Source organism: Oenanthe melanoleuca, chromosome 1, assembly GCF_029582105.1.
Source record: "Oenanthe melanoleuca isolate GR-GAL-2019-014 chromosome 1, OMel1.0, whole genome shotgun sequence".
In the NCBI taxonomy this organism is placed as follows: Eukaryota; Metazoa; Chordata; class Aves; order Passeriformes; family Muscicapidae; genus Oenanthe; species Oenanthe melanoleuca.
This window is the reverse complement of record NC_079333.1, coordinates 5,738,992-5,766,835: the sequence shown is the minus strand read 5'-3', so window position 1 is coordinate 5,766,835 and position 27,844 is coordinate 5,738,992. Positions and strand designations below refer to the sequence as shown.

The window sequence follows — 27,844 nt, the reverse complement described above, 5'->3', positions numbered from 1 at the left end:
GCCTAAACCATTAGTCCAGCCAATTTAAAAAAAAATCATCAAGCCAGTAAAACATGCTTCCTTAGCAAATTTCTCTCCTTATTTGTCCTTAAGGATCACTTACTTTGGATATGCACTCACAAAATCTTTCAAATAATCTCGCTTTCTCCAGTCATTTAGCATTAGCTTTATGCAAGGTTATATTCATTATATCAATGAAATTGTTCATCCTTTAATACTTCCCACAAAAATTAAAGCAATAAGTCTTGTAATTGTAGCTTTAAAAGTAGCCATATATTTATCACTAAAAGAAAGGCATTACTAAGAAAATGCATAACACGTTGTTGTGCTGTTACAGCTTCACGCTGCAGCTTTGTGCTAATCAGCTTTCTTGTACAAATGAGGTTTACAGGATTTGAAATAGAGAGAATAAGATAATTAGAGAATTGATATTCTATTAATGAACCAATACCATTATTGCAGAACTAACATGATTATTGCAGTTGCTCATCTACACTGTACTGTAGTAATCCAGAAGGAATTCTAGAGGACTGGACTGTTCTCTAAGGAAAAGAATGTCTGGGGAGGGCCTTCATCATCCTACAATTCTTAAAATCAGCAGGGAATTCACATAAAGCTCATATGACAAGATTTTATACATATATCTACTCCTATATTTATATAAATATATATATAAAGTAAGGGAAATTAACATCAATAAAACCAACAGTGTTGGTTAAGGCTCACTTAATTGTTGGCTCCTGAGGGCAAGCAATTCTGGGAGCCTTTTGGAGGAATTAACCAGTTTGAGGAAGGCCAAGCAGAGGCTGCTCAGGTACAGCAAGGTGGGCAGTGGTACTGTGAAATGTGAAACTTCCTCTCTTTCTGGGTGCACAGGTCTTAAAAATCCCTGCCAGCCATCCTTTCTAAACACAAAATAATTAACTGCACAGTAATTCCCAAAGTTCTCCTTCCCCATAATAGAAAGCTGCCATTGCAATTCAGGAGCTTGAGGATATATAGAGCAGGAGGACTCTTATCAGATACAAACACTCATTGCATTACTTATAATGAAGAAAAGTCTTCTGCTTACCAATATTATCATAAGTGCTATGATGCAGGAAATATTTATCTCTCTCCTGCTAAACCAATGCTTCCTACTAGCCTAGTACTTATAACCTTTAAATCCCAAACTCCAGATCAAAGAAATGAGCAGAAAATTGCAGTAAATTGCCAGGCAGCACAATTGAATGAACAAGACAACAACTAATCTGATGATGAGGGGGTAAAAATTTGATAAGCCTTTCAGAACAGATGTTTCTTCAACAATCCTGTTATGCTGATGAAACAGTTAATGTAATTTTGAACCTGGCAAGGAATTTTAACAACTCAATTGGACATTTCCTGCTGAGAAGTTTATGAAATACTTCTTTCTGAACTGAGGGATAAACTCATATAGGATGTTGCTGGACTTAATAACTTTTACATCAATTGAAGAAAATTAGTATTAACTGATCTGAAACTACCAGGGAGCAATCTGGTACTACCAGTCTAGCAGCCTACATTACCAAAAGTAACTCTCTGTAATTGTTCAATTACAAAAAATGCTGGGAACAAACATGACTTCAAACACAGATAAAGTATCAAAGTCCCTTAAAGCCCATTGCAAGCATATTGGATCAGCTGGGTGATAATGGAGTACAAGACACTGTGTACCAGCTTCCCACAGCAGCATCACTCACAGCTGCCAGTTTAAAATAATGGCCCAAAGGAGCTTCTCCAAGTTATTCATGGATCACTTCAGAGGAAGGATGAGACCGTTATTGGAAATGACTCCCAGTGTTATTGGTGTGGGAAGGGTGAGGTTACCAAAACCCACATGGGGAGGATGACTCCAAGCCTGCCCCATTAGATTTCCCCAAAAGGCTGTGAGCACAGCAGGTGGGGGCAGGAGGGCAGAGGGAGCAGGCACCTCCTCACTGCACCTCACCTGGCCCAGGGCAGGCTGGAATCCATGAGCTGGGAACACCAAGCCATGGTGTCCAAGAGGACCACAGAACAGCTGCTGGGAGGAGATTCCCCACTCCCCTCCATCCCTGACAGCTTTTCTTCATCAAGGACCCATTGCATGTACTGAAGTCTCAGAAGTACCACCAGCAATGAAGGAGGCAGGAAAGGGTGATTTTATTCAGGATTGTCAGCCCTGAGAATCAGGGGTCCCATCTTTGGCTTCAGTTTTCCCTTTAAGACTGTGCTGTTTCCTCATAACAACTTCAGCTACCACCTCCCCTCCCACACACCAGAGCTGAAAGATCCTGTTTTTGGAGGGGGGTTGTTTTGGGATTTTTTTAGTATGTATAAAAATCCCTATGTGTTTATAGACATTTTTCAATGTTATGCACACAGAGCATTTGCACACAGACACATTCTTCAAAACTACTAAGCAAACGCTCCACAGTTAAAGTTCTCTGCCTTCAAATGCCAAGGTCTCCCCAGTGATCCCAAATACTCACACATCTGCTGCAATTTCCTTTGAGAGACATTTCTTTCATCCTGGAGGAAATTTATTAAAACGCTGACTTTTCATTTAGGACACTTTCTAATTAAGTACCGATCTTTAAAGCTTCAGCCTTCTAAGACTTATTGTTCTTTGCACAAGATGAGAAGGCAGTCACAATTCATTGTCTTTATAGAGACATATATTGGTTCAAAAAAAAAATATATATTTAGCAGCTTGCAGTTCCATGTCCTTGAAGTTAGAAGGGCTTTTATAGTTTAATATAGGGAAATAGTCAACTTTTGCTATTCTAGACAGAGGCCCTCAACACATCCCTATGTCCATGGCACATTTTAAAAATATGTAAACTCTTTTAGACTGTAATTACATTGTTGAAGACTCACTGAAAGTTCTTTAGTTCCATAAATTGGGTCATTACCTCACATCTTATATTCCCATATTCTCGTTTATGAGAAACTGATTATTGCCAATAAGAGAAAATCCAAGTGGCACCACATACAATTTTCCAGCTGGAAAAGAGGAAAAATAGAATTTTAATAACAGAAGTAATACAGGAAAGCACCTATCTTCTAAGAGTAATACAAACAGGCTGAAATGAGATGAAGCCTAAGTTCTCCTGCTTTTCCTCAGAGTTTCCCTTTACAAGGGTGTAAAGACAACTGGTGAACCCCAATGGGATAAATTCCCCAGCAGAGGTCATCTCAATGTTGACATTACTACAAACATCCTAAAAAATGCTCTTTGCATGCCCTGCTCTGTTGAACCACTGCAGCTATGAAATTTTCATGCTTGTCTACAACCTTCTCTGGCCACTGGATAACACCACAATGGATATGATAAATGTTCTGCTTGGAAATTTTATCTATCGACTTTCTCCTATTGATCTCTTGGGCAGGTTCATCTCCTTTAGTTCCAGAGGGCCACACTGCACACCTCTATATCTGACTCAGTCTTCCCAAGCTGCCTTTACAATCAGTGGGGAGAAATAAACACCTCCGGGCACAATTGACCTGACTAACTGAGACAGCTACTTCAGGCTGAGAATAAGTTTGCCCTAGAGAGGGCTGCTTCCCTATGTAGGGTGACAATTAAGGATTAGATGGCTGTATTTAGTCAGTTAAATCCCACCATTTGTGATTGAAAATGTTATTTTCCCCCAATTCTCCCAATGTGAGGCATGACACATGGGTAGTGAAATCTCACACGGTCATAAGTGGAGCCTGTACACAATAACCTGCGGGAGAGTTTTCCCTCTAAAGAGCTGATTTTCTTTTGAGTGTACAGACTCAACATTTCCCAGCAGAAGAAAATCATCAGTTTGCTCTAATTAATGTGGCTGAACATGTGTACTAAAATGGACTTCCTCCATTTTTCACCCTTATGTTCAATGATTTAACAGCATACTTCGCACTCCTAGGTGCCTGTTTCAATACAAAACACTCTCTGAATAGCACTTGTAGCTAATTGATTTGTCCTAATTTACTTCCAGCTTGCTCTCTAATGCTCCAGCATGGTACTTTTTAAATTTTGAACACAGCAAAAGGCTCTCCTGGGGGAAAAGCTTCTCAGAGCTTCCCCATGGGGTTTTCAAGCCACAGTTCACATATGAAGGAGCAATGGGAAGATAAACAGCACCTCCAGCCATGCTAGAGGTGCATGGGGCAGCTGTGACTCCCACACACCTGAGTGACAGCATTTCATCACTGTGACCAGCACTGACAAAGAGACAGAGTGCTCCCTGAAGCTTGTACCTTTGGGATTTATCATAGGGGTGGCTGCTAGGACCATTCCTCTCCAGCTTATAAATGGCAGTTTCCCAGAGCGAACAGAGAGGTCACTTTGGGAACTATCTGATTTTCCCAGTCCCCAAGTCCAGTATCATCAGTGCAAAGACAGACACAGGCAGGTTTTATTTTATTCATACACTCAAGCAAGGCACCACTGTGTCAGAATAAACATCAGTTGTGGATCTTTCTCTGCTACCAGGAGCTTAGGCCTAGGGATACCTTTCTCCAGCATAAAAATAAAAAAATATATTACTTTTAATTCTTTATGTAATCTGCCCTAGGAATAGCACTGGTGATGCTTCATCTGGAGCTAGGTCACCTGCCATTATTGGCAGAAAAGTGTCTTTTCTGGTCCCACTGCTTCCAAACAATAGCTCTTGCCAACAGCTGTGGGATCAAATATGTGCCAGAGTTTAACTTCAACCATATGAAATGGAAAAGGGATCAACTTTCAAGTATAATGTTAACTTTAAAAGGAGGAGACTGTTGCCCTTTGAAGCACAGTTATTACTATACCAGAGTTATTTTCAGCCACACGCTTGTTTCTGGAAAAAAAAAAAAAAAAAGTTTTCTTACTAGAGAATATAAGATTTGGAAAGAAATTCTACAAAAATTGTCTTTCATGGATACATCCTTGACCTACACCATTTTATATAAGAGATCTTCCACCTGTAGCTCTGCCTTGGCTAGAAGAAAACCCAAGAGCCTCCTTCTGTCCTGTTATCCTGAACCACACCAAGAAGTACTTAGTCAAAGAATTTGGGCTTTACTTGGAGAGAAGTTTACAGCTGCTGTCCAGCTAAATTGTCTTTAAGTTATTTATACTCAGCTCTCTTGCTCACAAGCAACTAAGAAAATTACTGCAGCCTTATGCAAGTCATGGTGAACATGTTGATTTCCCATGCCTGAATCCCTGGTTTAGGTGTTTAAGGTGCTTGAATGGCTTCTCCTGGAAGGAGGCACCTTTTGGCAGGGGGATTGTGGTGGATCATTTAACAGGATCAATCAGCATTTGATTTCAGCTCACTCTGTGCATCCATCAAGGCTCCCAAGGACTGGTGCAAACTCCAGCTTGCACCTCCAAAAATACTCCTACACTGCCACACCTGGGTGAAAACATAATTGCTTCAAGGTAAAAATCCTTATGCAAATGCTGCTGAAACCAGTATGTCATTCTTAATGGTAAGCTTCTTTTCTCAGACAGCTTTCAGCATCCTAGCCACCCATTAATTTCCAAATGGCTCTCCAGGCTTAATAAACCACCCCATGAAGTTCAAGAAAGAGCTCACAAAGTCCTCTGTAACCTTTCAGTGCACCTAGGCTGGATTTCTACCTGAAAAATCAGAGTCAGCAGACCCAAGAAGCATATCTCCTCCCCAGGAGATGCATCAGGAAGGATTTGCTGCTGGGTTCTCTGCTGCAGAACTAATGGACAGTGCTCATGGCTCAGACTGTGCAGAGATTGGCAGGGAAAATGTGACCAGCTCGCTGCTGCCAAGGGAAAGGATTGGGAAAGGCAACCAAATGGGAGCATTTGGTCAAATTGCACAGAAAGATATTCTAAAAGCTCTATGAAACAGGGGACTGAGCTCAGCTTTACTTCAAGACATTTTTGCCACTAGAGAAGAAGGAAATACTTATTCGACTTCTCCTGGGGCATTTTTTTACATTTCTTTGCAGCTAAAGCAAAAAGGTAAAAAATTGTTGTCTTTAACTTCCCTAGGGTCTGTGTTTCTAGTAGATGAGGAAGGAAATGGGGGACCAGGAAATATTCAATTTCTCTCCCTACTCATAGATACTCTACTGCTAATGTTATCAAACATCTAAATGATTAATAAAATAAAGAAACTCAAAAATCAATTAAAGTACCATGAGTTGTTGGCAATCCAGATGTCCAAAGACAAAAAATGGATAATTAAATTTATGTGTATATGAATTTTCCATTGCCACTCTTTATTAGTGTCATAATTCTATGTGCTGAAGGAAGGGTTACATCTCCTTGATAGAGAAGATTTATTTCATTAACTCCTTATAAGTAGGAAAATTGCAGTAGTGCCTAGAGGAACAGGTGCACCATTAAGCCTAAGTATTGAAAAAACAATTAAACAAATACAGTCCCTTTTTTGTGTCCCCTCTATACTGTTTGCAATATAGCAGAATAGGAAAATACTATTTAGCTACATTTAATTCCTTTAAATCACTTCAGTTTTAGATACTTAACTATAACATTTCCTAAGGTTGAGACTTGTTTGATTTAAATATCTAGGCAAGATGAAATGTTCTTTAAAGGTGTGCAGGAAGTCAGCTAGATGTTGAAAGGGTTTCTCAAGAAATTGATGCATGAGATTTTTTATCCAGTTTCATGGAGAACAGATCTTTATGAGCTTTTCTCTGGCCATAAACAGAGCTTTAGGAAAAGCAAACAGCTGAATCTATGACTTTTGGGTAAAGTCAATAAATATAGGCACTATGGTTGTTGTCTTTTCAAAAACTCTCCTCTATGTGACTACAGCATTAGCACTAAGAGCTTCTTTATAGCCAATATAATATAATATAATATAATATAATATAATATAATATAATATAATATAATATAATATAATATAATATAATTTCTAACCATACAAAACCAGGTCCAGAAGGAGGCACGTGGATTCCTTACTCCCTACCAACTGAATTGTTAGTTCTCTAGAATCTGTAGCATGCATATAGGAATAAAAAAAATCTCCTGATTGAACAGGACACAGAATTTGAGCATGACTTTAATGTTCTGATCAAATGGCAGTAGAATTTTAAATGAAAAGCAAAGGCTTGAAATGGCAAGAACTGCTCAGACTGACATTTTTACTGTAATCAGAAGAAAAATTCCTGTGCTCATCAGTCTCCTGTTTTGATAGATAAATGATCCAAATAGTGCTCTCCCAGCAGTCCAAAGCAGCATTTGTGACATTCTTGAAGGCACTTTTCAGACTACCTGCCCTGAGACCACACAGATAAATACTTAATAGCACAGCTTATGAAAACTTTTCAAAGTCAATTGCCTTTCCTCTGACACCCCTTTTGCTGGTTTTACATAACTGCTTTCAAAAGTGCAAATGCAGTAACCATCATCCATGGTGAACTGAGAATATAAAAAGACCTATTCCCACACAGAAGCCACTGCAATCTATAACACCACTTTTATTAGCAACCTGCAATGCAGCCAACACATAGAGATGAAGAAGCATGAAGAAGTAACTGTTGTTATTATTATTGTTCTTATGAGTCTCTCACACAGTGGCAGTCAAAAATCCAAATAGTTCCTTCAGTTCCAGACTGGAAAATAACTTTGTCATGCCACAGAGTCAAGCAAATGAAGAGCCCCCTGCTGCCAATCTCCTAAACGGATGTCTCAGCAATTATTCTGCAGATTTTTGTTAGCACAATACCATCACTGACTTCTCAGGCATACCCACACACACAAAAACTCGAGAAAGCACACTCCCAGCAGTAGAAAAAAAAAAAAAAAAAAAAAAAAAAAAAAAAAAAAGTCAAAAGCACCTCTCCCCTACTCTTACATGTGATGAAAAGAAGAGCCACAATGACACCAACTTCTTGTAATTCAAAGACAGTTCAATATCCTCCTTCTGGGTATTCTGTAACAACTATCATGGCAGTAAAAGATTTTTAATCACACTAGGCTGAAAAAATTACTTACATTATTAAGTAATAATCAAACAGCTCTTATCTTAAAGCCTATTAAGGCTTACAGACTCTAAGCCTTGATCTGGCAATTGTTCAGCCAGACATAGAAAAACGTCATTGGCACAAGGCAAGGAGCCCCGGCTGGAATCCATCTATTTTTCCAGCTGTGAAGGAATTAGTGGGGGAAAAGGACTGATAAATAATTGCCTTTGTGTTCAAAGCATCTGATGAACAACCCCTCTTTTTGTTGCATTTCATTATGCAAACAGGAGGGGATGAGAGAAGAAAGGAGGACCTGCTGTGCCCTGAACACAGCACTGCTGATAGCAGCTCCCTGAGACTTCAGCCACTCACTTTTTCAGAGACCCAAAGTTCTCATCATCACTTGTCTTTGGAAAGGTTACTTAGAGCAATGTGCAAGCATTTGACCATGCTGACACCTTTAAATACTGAGCATTGTTATTTTTGAGTGGTTCTGCAGCACAACTTGCTAGGGGTCACTACTGGCACTCCACACCACAGAATCCAAGCAACCTTGGATGAAATTTAACAGATGTGATTAAAGTATCTCACACTCATACTGAAGGAAGAACAACTGGAAGCTGTAACAGATTATTTGAGCTGGATACTTTCTAGCCTAAATGCATTTTGCACCTTAATTCAATCTTTCCATCCCAGGACCATCTGCAGAGCTGGCAGTTTTCAATGTATCTATAAAGCACAAGTGCTAGATTGTCCGTTCTATACTGAAGTCATTGACTCACCGAGCTCTCCTAGTACATCATGAAACATGATTTCCTAGCAGTCACAGTGGAACAGTAAGGATCTCACAACCCTGCTTGGCACCAGCTGCTGGACACTGTGGGATCCTGGGCATGCAGGATGGATGCCAAGGTGGCATAGAGGTGATAGGATTTCTCCATAGAGAGAAATCAATTCAGGGAAGAAGGAAGGGGCCAGCTTGATTGTATTGTCCTGCTCGGGCATCCAACAGGGACCGTTCCAAAACAGTTTTGCACCAGTACCAACTTCTCCCCACTGAATAACAACCTCTAGCATTTAAAGAGATGCATCTGTTTCACAGGCCTGAAGAGGCACATTTTGACACAGTTCTCTAAATTGGGCAGGGGCAAACCAAAAAGGGCAGCCAAGTTCTCTGAGCTGGGTAGATGCAGCTGGTTTTATCGAGGATTACTCACATGGACACCGGCTCCACCACTCCTGATGCAGCATCCACACAAAGAACATAATTCCTTCTTGCCACTCAAATTCAGCACTGCTCAGTTCAGGAAAAGTAATTATCTGTTAATCATCACAGAAGTCAGAAGCCAACATAAAAGCAGCAGTTATATATAAATTTAAAAAAAAAAATACCACAAGAACAGACCATGTCAGGTACCCATTTATCTAAATTAAAATCTTTATCCATTTCAACGTAATAAGGAGCATAAACCTACTGATCCCATTAAATATAGCTGAAAAACATCTTACAGCAATGCTTTTCATCATAACAAAAGGTTAATCTAATGATCCTGTGCCATATTTTATGGTTATAAGATGTAGTCAAATTTTATTTTGGGGGCTTGGCTTGTTGTGTTTTTTTTGTTGTTTTCTATTTGGTTGTTTTTTTCTTAGGCTTGGGGGGTTTTTTGCTTTTTTTCTTCAGTGCTCTTCTGCACCTACTTTCCACTAAATATCTTATCTCCAACCGAGATAAGAGAAACCTTCCTGGTATTTAAAGGTCTGCAGCATTTTTTCAACTACTAGCTGAGAATAATAGGGAAGCAAAGACTTCAGTGTGTTGCATTTCTACCTCCTACAACACAAATCACAAATTTTCTGAAAGCTCCTATGATTTTTTTTTATAGGAGTTTTTTTCCTATAAATTAAAATTCGAATTTGGAGTTATAATAGTTGATGAATGATTGGTTATGTCTTTGCAGTTTTCTTCCATGCAGTGCTGCCTATTATCTAGTGAATAGAGAATATTGACAGTCAATACTGTGGTCAAACAGGATCACACTGCAGTAATCAAAAGAAAATGTGTGTTACACAGTTACATATACAATGTTATTTCCCACAGCTGATTCTAAGATTTTAGGACAATGTTTGCTTCATGGCCTAAATTAGTGCCTAATGATTTTTTTTTTTTTTATTACGAGGCATTATCAGAAACAGAGAGGACAAAGAAACTCAAACTCTTTGCAGGTGGAAAATACTGTGACTGCTTGCCTGTGTGTAAAACAATCCATTTGAATTATCAGAAAGGATAATAATCTTGCAGTAGAGGTCAGGAACTGCAGCTTAGGTGTTGAACTTCTCAACCTCAATCCCAGAGCTCAGCAAGTACAAACAGAAGGAGCTTCCATGGCAAAAATACATATAATTTCTTCAGATGCTGGCAAATCCATTTTTTGTGTTCCAGCAGCTGGTGATCTGGCTACTTCTCTTCAGTCTTACTTGAAGCCTTAGATATTCAGATCAACTGCTTAGAGAAAGCATCCTCATAATTTATCCATAAATAACCACCTGTGTCTTTTTGAGAAAGACTCCAACTGTTAGGACTGGGAGGGGTATAATTGGCATACATGAACTACTCAAATCCAAAACATTGTTATTTGAAAGAACAAAGAAAGAGGAAAAAGAATCACAGAATGTAATGTCAGCATTTAGTGGCTGAAAATGGGAAAAACTTGAAATGAGGAAAAAAACCCCAAGGTATTATAAGGAATTGAGCACTTGCCTGAGTCTGTTCACAGCTCCTTTCCAGAAGAGTTAACATTATAACATTCTTCAGCTTCAAAGAGCAAAGAAGCATTTTGAACACTAAGGAAATGTAGTTTCCAATGATGACTTCTTAAAATAGAAAATACAGAAATGATGGGGAAAAATATGATGCAATATACACATGCACCTACACAAGGGCAAACAATGTGAGAACCTGTACTACAGTTCTCATTGCTTATCAACAGTACATTGATGTTAAAATGTTAAATGCCTTTTTCCATAAATTTCAGTAGCTTCAGAGGTTAAAACATTTTTGAGCAGACAGCTTTGAAGTTATAATTTTGTCTTTTCCAATCTCCTAGTAGAAAAGTAGTTTTCCCTATAGTTCATAGGGAAATCCTCCAGCTTCCCAATGTTGGACAACCCAGGGAAAGAAATTCAGCATTTCCAGCAGTGCTAAGCATGATGTTGTTGTTCCCATATATAACAAACAAGCCAGATCATGCAGAAGCAAGGGCTCACCTTTGATTTTTCCAGGCCTCTTGCAGTCTCTGAAGATCAGCACTTTAACCATTTGCCTCTGTCCTTTACTCTTGCTTTTTACCATGTTATTATGTGAAAGCACATCTTACAATCTTGATCCCTCTCAGAAACAACAGGGGCCACAGAAAGCCTGCAATTGCTGAGAATCCACTGGAGGTTTTCTGAACTCTCCTGCAGCAGTTCAGAGCACTGAAATGCCTTCTGTAGATTTGGGCAATTAGACACAGTCTGCTCAATGCTTCTTTTTGCAACTAGTATTTCATGTTATCCTGTGCAAGTATGGTCAAACAGCTTTTTTTTAACAATCATGAAATGTATTGAAATGCATTGCAAGAATGCATCAGGTTTTCAAATAAACATTCTTACCATGAAAAAACACAAATTTCATTTTCTCAGCATACAACTTAAGGAGAAATCAGATTTCCTCTTTATGTTATGATTACTATCTAAATCTAAAAGTTAGATTTGCACAACCCTCTTTTGAAACTGCATATTTTGTTCTTACCCAAAATAAAGAGCTGAAGTACTGCCTACAAGAATTCCTAGGATATAGTTGTATCCAAACTTCTATACAGTGCTGAAGGCTTTTAGAATCACAAAGTTATGTTTTAAAAGATCTTAGAAAGCCAGTATCAATAGATTCTCAAAGGCAAAAAAAAAAAATTCATCAACAGGAAAACCAAAAACTTTTAAATGCTTCCTTAGTCTATCATTCAAGATTCTTTAGCTTCTTTATCAATGAGAAATTTTGGGAACCAACTGGAGCTGGGTGATTTTCTTAGACAATGATCATCTGCACTGAATTTCTGGGACAACAATAAGGTTGGTTTTCATAATTAATTCTGAATCATCTGTTTAAATTTTAAGGAGCGATTCACAGTCATCTGTGCTGTGTGTCAAGTGTCACAACTACATCTGAATTATGCAAAGGAAAAAAGTTGTGTGTGACAGTATGTTATTTTCCTATCAGAAATGAAAATGAGTTCACAAGTATTAGGGAGCTTAAGAGCTGATTTAATAATCACAGCATCTACAACAAGAGGACTGGCAGATCCAGGAAGCTTCCTAAGATAAATCTTTGTTTCTGTGTTTGGACACTTTTTATACTGTCCTGCTGCTACAAGCTTTCTGTAAAGTGTTGTACCCCTAAAAATACACCCAAGGCTGAACGTTTCCAGGAATTATTCAGCAATCTCTGATGGCAGCTGATCACAGAGACAGTCATTCTCTGCCAAAATAGGATCTTGGGAGATTTTGCTGGGCTCCCAGTCCTGACCACGCACAAGTCATTTCCAGACCAGCTGCCAGTCTGGGCTGGTGGCAGCTGCTCCAGTTTGCCTTCCTCTTATCCTCACTGCTGCAGACACACACTGAGCCAAGGAAACTTGCCAGAAATCTCAGAAATCCCACATGCTGACTTCCACTGCACCACATGGATGTGCCACTGGATGCATCTTAGCTCTTCAGGGAAGTTGCTGTATTTGTATCATTTCAGAGCAATTCAGCACCAGTGAGGGATGCAGACACATGCAAATACTAAGCAGGGGTCTTGCCAGCATAGCTGCATCCTAGATCTCAAGACACAGATGGTTTAAACAGCCCTGGAACTAATGGGGTTTCTGCCATTAGCATTTATGCCAATTCACTGAGTGAACATAATTCTTCTGGCTAAAGCATTCAGTTGTGTCAATGCTAGGATGTAAATCCCTAAAAAAAAAAAATAATTAGAACCAAACAAACAGGAAAAAAAACATAAACCAAACAACAAAAACTCCACACAACTGGAAAAGCACATGAAAGTAGCTAATGAGGACTTCCTGGTTATCCTGTGGTGCTCATGGAAAGTCTGATCAGTTACCTGCCCATATTAATGCTCTGCCTGCATGCAGGAGAAAGCAGGTCCAAGAATAATTCTCTGTATTGTATCACCAGCACTGTGGCACCCCATGCAGAGTATAGCAAAAATCATGTCCTGGTTAGTATAGATCTAAATTTGAAGGCACAGAATTAGAATTTTAGACAGTCCCCAACCTAAGTGTACAGGTCATCAAGGCAAGGCAGCCTGGCATCCTCTGTCAGAAAAGCAATGTCTGAAAGAAACAAACCAAACATTTCTCCACAAAAAAAAAAAACTGTGCCATGGATGCATCACTCTGAGAAAGCTTTCCACAAATTCTTCCTGCTTTTCTGGCAGCTTTCCTCTCTGTTTTGCCCATGGAGCCTGGGAAAAAAAAAATTGAGTTCTACTTCCTCTAAAATGCTCTTAATATCCCTCCCTATTCCAAAAACATCAGCTTTAAGGACTGTTTTGTTTGTTTTGCTTGAAGTACTTCTTGGCCAGGGCTATGTGCACATCATTCAATCCAGGAAATAGCCTGGATTGACTCAGTTAGTCCTGATAACAGAATGTTAGAGAAGTGCTGTTTAGGGCAAACCCAGTGCAGAGTTTACATCTGATAGGATTATCCCATGCCATGTGGATAATAAGATCAAAGGGGAACGACCTTCAGTCTCCAAGATGATCAGATGAGGGTAGAACAAAGACAAATGACACAGTAACAAGTAGTACAGAGAAATACACTGGGAAATATCAGTAAGACAAATACTATCTAAAATAGCATCAGTCTCCAAAACCTAGTCAGAGATGAGATTAAAGATTAAGTGAATTTTGCCTTCTCTCCTAACTGTAAGTGATCAGCCATAGACTTGAGCTGTTCTTGTGTCACACAGAATCCTGCTGCAGAGGAGGAACACAGGGACGTGCTGCCTTCACTCCTCTTCCAGCAAACTCTTCTGAGACCAATTCTCCCTCAAAGCTGTCCTGGTGATCATACAGCAGAAAAATAATTCCCCAACTGTTGGACCAGGGTATAGTCTGAAAATTATGTTTTCTTACATTATAGATTGAAACAGAGATATTTTCCAGGCATACTTTTTTTTTATTTTATTTTTTTTTTTTTTTTTTGTTACTGAACCTTCTTCTTGTGAAAGAGTTTCAGAGAAATCTTTCAGTGACGGAGCTTTAGGACTTTCAGCTGCACACACAAGAGTTTTCAGAGGGCTGTCAAAGAACACATGGCTTCAAAGCATAAGGATGAGTGGGAAGTGGGAGAAACAAGGCTGCATTTTATGACTGTTCATGCAAACTAAAACTGCCTCTTGACCTCCTTGCTCCAGCACTGCTTTGTGATTCCTACAGGTTTCAAGCCCTTACCTGAAAGGACAGTTTTTTGGAATACAAGCAAAGCCATTCTGCATTTTCAACCCCCTGTACAAATTCAGTTGATAACAATGAAAACAAGCCACTCCTGTCTAGTAAGAAACTAATTGTACAAATTAGATTAAAAATGGGTGATTAGTCACTTCTTTGATTCACTACCAATAAAAAAAAAAAAAAATTAAAAAAAAGCACAAACAGGAACTTTGGCTTTTCTTCACCAGGAATAAAGTAAAAATTTTAAACTTTTTTTTAATACAGAAAATTTGTGGTTGAATGAAACATTTCAGGTATGTTAGATCCAAACTAAACAAATAATGAATACCAAAGGATAGGGATGGGAAGTGAGCAGCCCACTTATGTTATGGAGGGTTCAAGTTCAGATCCCAACCCCAAGTCCAAGGGGATATTTGCCTCTAAGGAAAGGGTGATGGCCATGTGGCTACATGGGATTTTGTCTTTACAAAACACTTGCCACCATGAATGTGTCACTCTGCTCAGTGGGGAGCTCACACTGGGAGATGGGTGCTCAAACACTATTTCTCACATATATTTATTTATTTAAACAGCTATGGGCATCAGCAGCAGAAAATATAGCAGGAAACAGCTCCCATGGGCACTATTGTTCAGGACCTGATCCTCTGGGCTTCTTCCACAACATACACAACTCAACAGATAACTAGCCAGGCCATTATCCTGAGAGGTCTGGCTAGGGGTTCAGACCAGCCTCAAATAAGAGAGGAAAACAGATCCCTTCATCTAGCAAATTATGGAAACAAATCACTGTCATCTCTTCTGGAGAACTATGAATAGGGGAATAAAATTTTCTCTCTTTCTCCAGCCAAAAATGATCAAATCATAACAGGTTCACTCTGTGACCACCCAGGAGCTGAAGCTGGATTTGGGAGTCATGTGTTATATAAGCAAGTCCATCATCCTGTGTTCTTGCTGTTCCTCCTTCCCTCCCCCCCACACCCCTCAGCTAGATTAAAACAGATGGCAGAGGGACATGAAATAAAGAGCAAATACAGGCAAGTGACTAATTTTCCAAAAGGAGACAGAAAGCCAAACCCTTAACTCCAACATTAGAAGCAGCAAGGAATGCATAATTACCCTCTTAACATCACATTCTTCCACATAAGCAGATGCAGTGGCTGCTACAGATATGATGACAACAAGCAGGGGAGGGATCCTCCGGGCAGGCTTGACAGGCAGTCTGGGACTACTCTGCAGTCCTAGAGACACAAGCAGAGAACCTGGCAAAGGAATCACAGTAGGAAACATGAAGGTGAGTTAATTACACCAGGGACATGAGGACAGAACTATTCCAGTGCTTCCCTTTTACCAGAGAGCACTGTCTTCATTCCAGTCCTGCTGGAGTTGGTGCTTGCATCTCTCCTGTCAGCACCCAGTGGCAGAGGGCAAATTCCCCTTCCCTGGCAGCTTGAGGAAGGCTTCAGTCTTTGCATTTGAGCTGCTTCAGTGGGAGCACTACTTTCCTCTGTTGGTTTTGCTCCACGAGCAGTAACATGACAGAGCAGACATTTGCAGTAGTAGTTTTCAGGTCTAAGTCAATCAGACTTTGTCATTTTAGCCATTTGGGATTATTTCTGCTGGTTGAATGAATTCAAAGAGACATCCAGAAAATTCAAAGCAAGCATAATCTTTGTTGTGCCTGACACAAAGCATACTGCAGCACATCATTTTGCCAACAGAAGGACTTTTTAGACTTACACAGCTAAGAAAAGCACCAAATCCAGGTTTGAGGATTTTCCTTTGCCATTCTGTAAGAAGTCAGAGTACCTGTGCTCAGACCTGGAGGTACCTATCCTCCAGGACTCAGATTTATTTCCTTCCTGTGTTATATTGGTATTCAGGGCATGCTGCAAAGTCTATTTATTTGCACATGCTTCTCCTGAGGCGTGCTTGGGAGACAGAATTCCACATTATCTTTAGTTGATATTAGTTCAATTGATTTATCTGTAATTTTGCAGTTATTTGTCGTCTGTGTTTCTAGGTCTGTTGTGACCTTTTACAAGTGAAAATTATAAATAACTCCAGTCTGTGAAGACTCATGGAGCAAAACCTAAACAGCTTTTAAGATATTCCTCCAGATGCCAATACATTTCATGTCCAGACTGTGCTCAGTCCCATGGATTGGACAGCATCACCCAAACAGGGAATATTAAGCATTACTTTAGCATGCATATACTAATATTTGCTGACAGATTAAGAACAGGAAATAACTCTACCTCAGAGTTAAGTTGCAGGTACAGGGGAAAAAAAGGAAAAATAAGGTTTTAAGCATGCAGAAATGCAGACTGGGTAAGGAGACTTGGCAACCTTGTAATTTCTGCTTCACACTCCAATCTGCTGACAGAAATCTACTTCACATTCCAGGAAAGGCAGGTGTGCTGCAGCAGCCTTCAGCTGGCAAGGAATTTCCCTTACAACCTTCCCTGCCTTGTCCCAGAGATGCACTGTGGCTTTAGGAGCCTTACCAAGAGTTATTGGCAGGAAAGGATTTAAGGACACCAAGAATCAAGTGTCCCTCTACCCTTCCTCCTCTGTTGGGACACAGGGTTTCAAGCTCAAAGTACACATTCCCCATCAGATCCAAGTACAAGATCATCTTTCTTAAATGGATTTTTTAAATCCAAAGCAGCAATATTTCCCTCTCTTTAACTTAATATGATGGATGAAGCTAATTGTCATTAGTACAACACTTGGTCAGTATTTAAAGACACACAGTCACATTAGGAAGGATTTTATAAAGCCTCATAAAAAAATTGAGATCCAATTGGCTTGCAGGTCAGAGTGCCAGCAGAGCAAGGGACTCCTTTGAAATGTTCCATTTCAAAGCCAGCTAAAGCCTGGTGGAAGGTGGGAAAGTAGGAGCTTCCTCTGCCCTGGCACAAAGGCTGCTATTGCTGCTCTGCAGCAGTTTAAATGCCCTAAACTCAATCCCTGGCTAATTTTGCTGTCTGATTACTGTTACTATTTTTTAATTAACAGACATTTTGCTAATGAACCCACATGGAAAAAAGCAAACACCTTCTCCCACCCCTCCAAGTACTCTCAGAAAAAAACACTACTTAAACCCTAATCAGCAAGTTTTCTCCCTGCCAATGTTTAAAGAAATATTTAAAAAAAAAAAAAAAAAAAAAAAAAGAAACAGGTCCTCAAATCAAGAGCTGTACATTTCTAGCAGTTCAGTGTACATTCAGAACCCCAGACAGCAGACTGAGAATGCCTTTCTCCAGCATTAGGCATTTTTAATTATTTTCCAGATTTTCAGAGGCGGAATAGCACCATTTTTCAAACCTGGAAGGGCAGGTTAAGGCTGTTGAACAAGAATTATATTGTTATTTTGTAAATCTTAGTCACAAATAGGGGGTTAAGGTCTTAATAACACACACACATACTCGGGAAAAGCTGAAACACCAACAACATCCATTTTCCTTGAGTGGCCACTAGACAAATTCAATGTTTACTTCTGTGATAAGGCTGCACAGAATTTTCACCCATGCCTTCTAAACATGATCAGTAAGATGATATATGTGTCTGTTTACAGACAAGGAAGTATTTACATTCAGGTCACCTTAATATGCCAGATCTGGATGGGAAGGAAAAAAATATTTGTAGAAGTGGCTAATTCCTCCAAAATAATAATATTCCTGTCCCCAAGATAAGAGGAATGCTATCTTACATGAACAGCAGCTTCCTTTGTTTACAGAGGAATTGTTCAACAATCATAAATAATAATAATAATAAATATATAATTAATAAAGTACAAGACACCATTTTCACCAGTCTTCCAGGCAATGTGATGCAATCAAAATTTCAAGTCTTTCCAGAGTTTTCCAACAACAGCTGACTATTGAAAAGGCAATAAAAAAGACAACACTTCCATCTGCAGCAAGAGCAGCTGCCATGGAATTTGAGTTATCAGTGATAAGCTGATAGATTCTACCAGAGGGGCACTGAGTTGCCAGCTCCACAAAAGTAGCCTTACAAACACCTGGACTGTAGTAAGTCTTCTGAAAATAGTTGCATGCTTAAAATAGTCACTGCTAAAACCATTCCACAAGAGATAAATCATGATACTAAAAGGAAGCAATAAAAATGAACAGACTAAGGTTCCAGGGAATTCCTGTTGTTTTACAGTGAATTAGAGGAAGCACTGTAAGGAATTTGCTCAAAAATTGACAAGGAAAGGCTAAAGCAGAGGAGCAGAGGCCAGCTCTCGTGTATCCTAATCCAGCACACTGTCTACAGGATCACCCTTCATACTCCTAGAAGTGAGTTGGTTGCTTGCTGAGGACAGAATACAGCTGACTGAACTGAGCTCCTCTTAAGACAAAATCTAGAATTAGGTCACTCTGGCCATTATCAAAAGAGTAAGAAGCAGCAGTCCTTAAATAGTGCCAATGCTTTGACTCCACTTATTTATAAAACAATCTTTTTCATTAACAATCACACAGTAAAGCTGTACAAATGTTAGAAAAGGATCCCCAACCCACCCAGTTTTGTGACTGGCAGTCCTAAGCAGCACAGCCCTCTGCATGGCTCTGCCTCCCCACAGAGAGGCATCATCACTGCACAGAAATGTACAAGCCAGCATATTTCTGCCACTGTGCTTCTCAGAAAGAGCCTCCAAATCCCAGCAGCACTAAGGAAACTAATTATTCCTACACACCACTTTTACAAATCCACCCATACTATCTTCCTTACTCCACGGTCTCAAACTAAGGAATCTTTCAAAAACGATTAATCAGCTTTCATCAGCTCTAAATTGCTTTTTCCTTGCTTGCAATTAAGGACTAATATCCAAAGAGTTAGAAATTTATAAGGTGATTAACCATAATGAGTAACTGTTTTAAAGTATGATCAACTGCTGAATATCAACAGATATCTTAGATTTTCCCAATAAACTTCTTTCCCTATATACTTGCACAAGCTTGAAAAGGAAGATTTATTTAACATTGACCATTCACTGGGTAATAGCAAATGTATCTTTTCTTTCACTAGAAGGCAGCTAGTTATAGACAAAATATCTGCAGAATAGAAATTAAGTGTGGATTCAGAAGGTTCAAAGGTGACACTGACATGATGAAAGATCTATTTTTATGTGTGTAAAGTATATCTCAAGTTCAGAGAAAGGAACACAGAAAGCACACACAAGTTGTGATCAGCTCATGTACAGGACAAGAATCTGCTCAGCATATGTAAATATCACCATATAAAATACATTTCCTTTCCTTGTGCTTCCATTCAATTAAATGTTGGTAACCAATGCTAAAAACATTTTTGAGTAGTTAGCAGCATATTAAGCACTGCCAGAGTTAAAATATCAAACCAAGTGAGTGAGTTGAGTTCAAGGTTATAAACAGTAAATGAGATTCTTTTTTCAGCCACTCCAGCATAATATCAAAAAAGCTTTCGTAATGTTAATGAATCCAAATTTCTGAAAGAAAAATTATTCCCTAATTTCACACATTTCCCTATGTGGTATCCAATGTAACACAAGTGCAACTCACTCACTACATTCAAATCTTCAGAGATAAACCCACTTAAGTGTTCATCAAGTAGATCTTACACGAGAAATTGCAGGTCAATACTCACTAGAGGATGACACCTGATCCCCTTTAGAGTAGAGCTTGTCACTCGCAGTAAAAGCTGGAAACTCCACCTGCACTCTGCAGGATACTCAGAAATTATTCCTGATAAGAACATATTCCCACAACACAATCAAGAATTTATTTAATCACTATTTCCCTGCATTTTCCTTCCTGCAGAGCCATAGGAGGAGTTAGGCTATTTCCATAGAGAGAGTCATTAGCAGAACGAGTAGCATCCAAGTTTTCTGCAGTTTTCTTTGGCAAATACTACAGGACAGCAAAACTGGGAAAAGTAGAGATGTTCTCAGGACTCTAATTATGTACAATACTTCAATTAGACAATAAGTGAACCATTTGAAGCTTTAAAACAGATCAAGCTGTTTCATTTTAGAGATGTGTAAGAGGAAGACGTAAAATGACACTTTCATCACACTATTTTTTTCTTCTCCCATTTGTGTGCTGTGTATACAAACCAGCCTAGGACATATGGCAATGTTTCACATTTCTCTTTTCTCTTCAAAACTATGTCCCAGTTAAAAAATCCCATGTTTAGCTAATACACGAGGAATGAGTCATTTAGTGATGGGGGGAAATGAGTTTATATGGGGAAAATAAGCATTATGCCTGCTGGATTAATGTTTTCAACAGTCATTACATTGCTTAGTGGAGCAGACAGCACGAGCCTAAAAGTAGTATTAGTGCTTACTGTAGGATGAGGTTGTTCACATTTAACCAGTTTCAGGACTCCTCTACAAAGCATTCCAGAGCAAGTGCTTTTAGCTGGAGGGGAAGTAAGTATTTATAGCCACTCGAGGAACCAGGCTGGAGTTTAGAGCCTGAATAATTTCTAATTTTAAGTCTGAACTTCTTGTAAGCCTAGGGCCTGCAGTCTTTTAAGATGACAAAAATCAAGGGTGCATTACCTGAATGTTTTTACTTTTCAAACAGGTAACTGCTACGGGTAAAGATCATCTTTAAAAGGGAACATGGATATAATAAACTCAACCGAACAAAACAGCACATCAGAAGAACCTTTCAAATGGGCAACATCCAAGATTCTCATTTCCATTACCCTGTCTGTGCTTGCTCTAATGACAACGGCCATCAATTCTCTCGTGATGACTGCAATAATTGTGACAAGAAAGCTCCACCACCCCGCCAACTATCTCATCTGCTCTCTTGCAGTGACTGACTTCCTTGTGGCAATCCTGGTGATGCCCTTCAGCATTGTCTACATTGTAAAGGAGACCTGGATCATGGGGCAGGTGGTGTGTGACATTTGGCTGAGTGTGGACATCACGTGCTGCACTTGCTCCATCTTGCACCTCTCTGCCATAGCTTTGGACCGGTACAGAGCAATCACGGATGCTGTGGAATATGCCCGGAAAAGGACACCTAAGCATGCTGGCATCATGATAGCAGTTGTATGGATCATATCCATTTTTATCTCCATGCCACCTTTGTTTTGGAGGCACCAGACCACCAGCAGGGAGGACGAATGCATCATCAAACACGACCACATCGTCTCCACCATTTACTCCACATTTGGCGCCTTCTACATCCCACTGGCCTTGATCCTGATCCTTTACTACAAGATCTACAAAGCAGCAAAGACCTTCCACAGGAGAAGCATCAGCCGGATCGTGAGGGAGGAGGGAGTGAATGGACAAGTCCTTTTGGACGCAGGTGAAAGAAGCACCAAATCAGCTTCAATGCCCAGCACAACAGAGAAGACCTCAGATGCCCTGGTGAGCTCTGATAAAATCAACATCACCCTACGAAGCCCCAAGTCTGAATCCAAGCATGAGAAGTCCTGGAAAAAACAGAGAATCTCCAGCACGAGAGAGCGAAAGGCAGCAACGACCCTGGGTTTGATCCTGGGGGCATTTGTGATCTGCTGGCTCCCATTTTTTGTAAAAGAAGTAGTTGTTAATACCTGTGAAACATGTCACATATCAGAAGACATGTCTAACTTCCTAACATGGCTGGGATATATAAACTCCCTTATTAACCCTTTAATCTACACAATCTTTAATGAAGATTTCAAGAAAGCCTTCCAGAAGCTTGTGCAGTGTGGGCAATACCTTTAGGAGCATTGGTTCATATAAGGAGAACATAGTCATTGTTTTTTAACCTGTATAAATTTATATAACTGAGATGGCATTTGTTGTATTTAAGGCAAAGCACCAAGACTCTGCATTTACATTATAATGACTTTTTTTGTATAGGTAATATTGGGATCATTGATTGCCCAAGCTTTAAAGAGATGGATCATCTGGGATTGGTTTTGCTCTAGAAAAAGAGTTAGCATACTGTGGCTCTGATCCTGTTGGGATTTGCACAGCTGCCTAGCTTGAAGCATAAGGTATTACCTTATATATGAAAGAAATATGCACTTGAAGTAGACAAAGAAACAAAACCTTTTTTAAAAGTAACCCTCAATCATCAATGAAATGTTAAGTAAAACAACACACACATTTTAAACCCTACTGATATAAGATAGAAAATACATAATGTAATGACAATGTAATTTTAACAGTCTGGCACAGGTCTGCAGCATAGAGCCAAGCCATTCACAGCCAAGGGTAGGAGCTTTAAATATATCTACCATCATCCTGTGTCAGTCAGCTGAGTGAGCTGCAGCCTTGCCTTGTCCCATAGATGGGCTTCCCTGTATTGCACAGCACCCCAGCAGCAGGCAAGGGGCTCTCATGGGTTACCAGCTTCACAGCAAGTCAATGTTGGGAGCCCTCTGCCACTGCACACCCACAGCAGATGTGAGCATATCCCCAAGGGAAACAGCCAAACATCTGGGGCACCTCCAGTGAGCTGGGTAACTGGAGTGCCCAGTGCTCTGAGGCACTTCTTCTGTGAGGAAGGGGAGGCTCATAAAGAGCAGCTGGCTCTCCTTGTGGAGATATTAGAAGAGAGAGAAGCAGGAGACAGGGAGACACTCCTTTCTTCATGTCCTCACACCTGGCCAGGCACAGAGCATGTGACCTGCAGCACCAAACCAGCTACAGATCATGCCTGGGCTGAGCATTGCTGACAGGGGGTGGCTTAGTGAGGTTTGAAGAACTGGGGCTGACAGCTCCAGCCCAGCATGTCCAGCCCTCCATCCTCAGAAGCCTGATGCCCCCGAGCCTTTTCTCAACTGCCCCAAGCACCAGGGCTATGCTTCCTTTCCAAGCAAGTGAGAAAGTACCACTTCTGGCAGTGTGGGTCTCTGGAAAAGGCTGTGCAGCACTTTCTGCCCCAGGAAAAGAGGGAGCAACCTCAGTATACATTGCACACCTGGGCAGGGGATCCTGTGGGATGCTCACTGAGAAACTCACCTCTAAACCCTCCTTCCCCAGAGCATCCGTCCATGTCCCCATTCCCAGCAGAGTTAAAAGGCATTACGGGAGTTCCAACTCACCCTAACTTATTTAGTCAAAGATGACCTCTATGAACAAATCCCTTCCAAGCCCTGAAAGATGGCACCTAGGCCAGTCCTGACTGACATGCTCTAGATGCCAAGCCATTAAATTGTTAAGACCCAGACCAAAGCTCAGGTTTTGCACTTTTCAGGACAAACAGATTCAGACTGTGTCACTAAGAGCCCAACTTCAAATTCTTTGTCAGACATTCGGTGCTGCCCCACAGGAACAGGGACTAGAAACCCCACTGCCAGCAGCAGCAATCTCCTGCAAAGATGCTCCAGCTTGGCACCTGGGCCACCACAAAGCTACTAAGACATGACAGCACCATGGTCACCTTTAGCTGGGGAAAGGTGTCACTGGCCCTTGCAGTTGTTCCAAGAGACTTTCAGTGTTTACATTAGACAAAAAAAAAACCAAAAACACTGGAAAAAAATCATCACTATTGTTTCTCTCTGCCCCTCTCTTCCTCTATATTACAAACTCTGGTTTGTAATAATTTTGTGTTTTCCCCGCTGGCTACCAGCTGACACAACAGCTGTGAAAAGGGTTTCCTGCAAGTTGACAAGGTTTGAAACTTGAAATACTGAACTAATTTGTTTCTGTCACTTGCAACTTACTGTATTCTGCTTTCACATTGAGGTCTAAATGAAATGCTATTCAGAATTACCAGAAATGGTGCATTTTCTTTGCCATTGATTTTAACACAGCCAGGAATCTAATGGAAAGCTCACTTGTCACACCATGGAGCTCCAGCACAGCAGTGGCACAGCTAAATTTTGAAGATATTGGGATGCAACAGAGTGGAATTGGCTCATGCTCAGTGCAAGCCAGCACACTTTATTACCATTGCAGTCAGAGCACAGCCTCTGTAGCCCCCATGACCTCAGCACTGGCTGCATTATGCTGAGAGAAAAAATTGCTCTCAGCATCAGCTGCGCTCTGCTGTCTCCAGAAAAAGCCATGGAATTTAGCTTTCCAAAAGGATTAGCAGATTTGCAGGAGGTAGCACAGAAAACCCCACTATATCATCCACTCTTGAAGACCTCTATTTCCCACATTTCCTGAGTCATAACCCTAGGTGTCTCAGGGGAATCCATTTCTCTCCCCCTGCCTCTCTCTTTATGGCTGCTGGAGTACAGACTATATTGTTTATCCTCTTACTTGTAAGATGTTTGACAATATCTTGTGAAATCAAATTGAAAGGAAAAATAGGGGCTGCTTTTCAGGAGAGAAGATACTTAAAATACTCATTTAAATAATAATGGGTGAATCTCAAAGAAGGAACCACATGTAGATAAACAGAAAATATCTGTCATTTATGGACTATTAACAGTATTATACTCTGAAACTAATTAAGCTGCTAAACATTCTCAAGATCCAGGGGTTGTTTCTTTTTGTATCGTTTTCACTGAGCTGTATCTGCTCACCTTTCAAAACGGCGATGGGAGAGACAACCACAAGAAATCTGATCAAAAAAGTGGGCAGTTATTCCATTAAAAGCACTTGCAGCTTGTGGACCATCATTTCTTGGTGTCTGACTGCGACTCATCACTCGTTCCCTTACAGAACCCACTGTGCCAAACACTTCCCCACACAGCACCACACAGTATAATTTCATCTCTAGCATCTACCCATGCATGTGATGTGTCCAGAATAAAAACAAGAATTCCCCTTTCAAAATGGATAGAGGTTAAGATGTCTGCAGGATGCTGTTTTCCCTCCCCACGAAGCACACAGGCTTCCACTGGACCTTAGCACCAGGCTCAAGGAGCACAATGGAGCAAGATTTTATGCACTGGAGCTAAGATGGTTTTTTTTTTGCAAGTAGCTCTGTGCCCTGTGAGAGTTCAATCACAGCAAAGAGAAAAAAAAAAAAAAAGTGTCTGGTTTCCCACCTCTTTAAGAAGACTCTGTGTGTATATTTCAGAGAAAGGGTCCTCCAGAGCTTGCACAAAGCTTCCTGGGTCCCTATCCCTACTGCAGCTCCCCTCCTTATTGCTGTTTGCTGTCCGTGCATCAGTTTAGGTTTCTTCCAACACCCAAAGAACTGGATTTGGAGCAGCTGACCCACTGCTGCATCTTTCACAGAGAATGGTTCCTGAAGCAGCTGTGAACATGATATCCAGCTCAGGTAGATGGTTTTTGCTAACAACAAGCAGTTAGATACACCTCGTTATATTGTACTCATTCTTTTGCCTTTCCTCCCTGCCAGATGCTTTATTGGCGTCCTTTCCTCCTGAGGATGGCATACCCCTTACAAAGAGCTCGGGGACTCAAAAATGCATTTGTTGTAGTGATGCAGTCACACTTGTTAGCACATGACTGTACCACCCAGAAACACCCACCTCATCCAAATGTGCTTTTGGCAGTCGCTGTCTTCAGCTGGTGCCTGATTGTTCTCGGTGCTGGGGAGGTGCACGGGAACAGCTCCGTGCCAAATTATTTTCTCCAGCAGTTACAAACTCAGCACATTATTTCTAGGCAAGTACACATTACTACTCAACCTTTGCACGTCAGATTCCCCTTGCAGAAGAGAAATAGAAAATCACTGCTGTAGCTGCTGCAAATATCAAATTAAAAAAAAAAAAAAAAAAAAAAAAAAAAAAAGGGCTTTTTGGAACTCTGCAAACCAAAGAGTAAATCCTGCAAGAAAGTGAGAGGAAACCCTTGCAGCAACCCTGTAAAGATTAAGAAGAATCCTAATACTTGTGTCCTACTACAGGGAACAGGGAAAGTACTACCAATAGCAGAATGCTAAAAATTACCAACAAGATGTTGCTATGTCCTCCCCTGTGAAATCCTGAAATTTATTAAACCAAGTATTTATTTTTTTTCATATTTTTCATTGTCTTTTGAAGAACCAAAGGATTTGAAGGATCAAATTTTTTATTTTGCTCCTCAACCAGAAAAGCTAAATCTCTAAAAGAAACAGAAATGGCTTTTTTGATTTAGTGTTTCTAGCCATCGTAAAGTAACTCAAAAAAATTAAATCTTTGATGATACTGATCTTGGCTAAGAGTAAAGATTACAGAGAACAGAACAAACAGAAGTCAGCAGCAAGGGCTGTGAACAGCCAAGGTTACCAGGCAAATTCAAAACAGACTTTCTGGTGCCCACACATAATGGAAACCAGTGACTGAAAGCAACTTTATTTCCTCACATTCTATTCTAACTTAAAGTCTGAGTTTCATAAATTTCAATTGTTTACTGCACATTCAAGTGAGTTTCTTCTTAAGTAAGATCTCTGCAACTCAGGAAAATTTCAGAAGGGACTATTTTCAGGCAAGGAAAAAGCACTGTGTTTCATTAGTCAAAGTACATTAGTACAATTATGAATTTAAAATCCTGGTTGGGCAAGTGTGAAGTCAAAGATGCTGCTTATCAAATGCTATTGCTTTTTATCCACTAATAGCTCAAATCAATTGTATCTACTCTTGTTTATAATATAATACTATTCTATATATATATATTATAGTCCTAAAATTATTTAAAATATGGTTTTGAAGGTATTCATTGCTATGCACCAGATGAGCAGCACTAATAAAAATTAGCCTCTCTTTCTACTTTAAAGCAAGATACCTCCTATACATGGGTGATATTTTCCCCTCACTAAATTAAGACTTTTCCTTTTTTCCTGTACACCCATTTATCTGAAACTCAGGAGCTGTATTTCATGGTTTGGGTTTAAAGATGAAAAACATGTTTAACACCACAAAAAGGGCTAACTGCTAAGGTAATGCTAGAAGAGCAATTAATCTTCTCACTTTCAGTTTAGATCATGACTGGTGGTAGACATTTAATGCAATAGCTGGTTCTGTGCTGGCAGTACTCCAAGATGCAAAAGCTGTGGTTAATTTGTATGACAGCAAGCGTCTGCTAAGCAACTCACTCTTGGCTAAGCTTGGTTTCCCATCTTCCACAGTACAAAGCTGCATGAAACAATCCACTGCCACAAAATAAGGAATCAGCCAGTTTGCACTCCAGTTGTTTCTAGTCTGGTAGTATATCTGGAAGATAGTTATCCCAAAAACACACACCACTAACCAACAGCAGCAAAGCTGTGCCTGCATCCACAGCAAAAAATAATCATTCACATTCATCTTCTACTTTGGAGGCAGCCTGAACTGACTCATGGCCAGGTGGGCTCAACACTGCTCCCCAGCCAGATACAAAAAGAGATCCCTTCAAGGAGAATGCCAGTGATTGGCAGTGTTGAATTACCTCAACAGCTCTGGTCAATTCAGGGCTTGCATTCTCTGTTCACCTCTGAAGCTTGAGGTGATCCATCAGCTTAAATATATGCAAAACCACTGGAATTTAAGATAAAAATTCAAGCTAAGTGTTTT

At 40.1% G+C, this 27,844-nt stretch overlaps 1 protein-coding gene across 4 annotated transcripts in view; it reads left to right on the top strand.

Moving 5' to 3' along the window:
* HTR1F (5-hydroxytryptamine receptor 1F) overlaps positions 1-25,021 on the top strand; it is a 102,869-nt gene extending 77,848 nt beyond the window's left edge. For 3 of the 4 annotated variants that reach the window (XM_056493343.1, XM_056493369.1, XM_056493361.1), the window contains one exon: positions 21,025-25,021. In XM_056493343.1, the coding sequence (XP_056349318.1) occupies positions 21,063-22,166 (1,104 nt within the window). In that variant the 5' untranslated portion in view covers positions 21,025-21,062 and the 3' untranslated portion in view covers positions 22,167-25,021. Of the gene's footprint in view, positions 1-13,968; positions 14,107-21,024 lie in introns of all 4 variants that reach the window. The other variant, XM_056493352.1, reaches the window with a different exon arrangement.
* Positions 25,022-27,844: the final 2,823 nt, after the last annotated feature.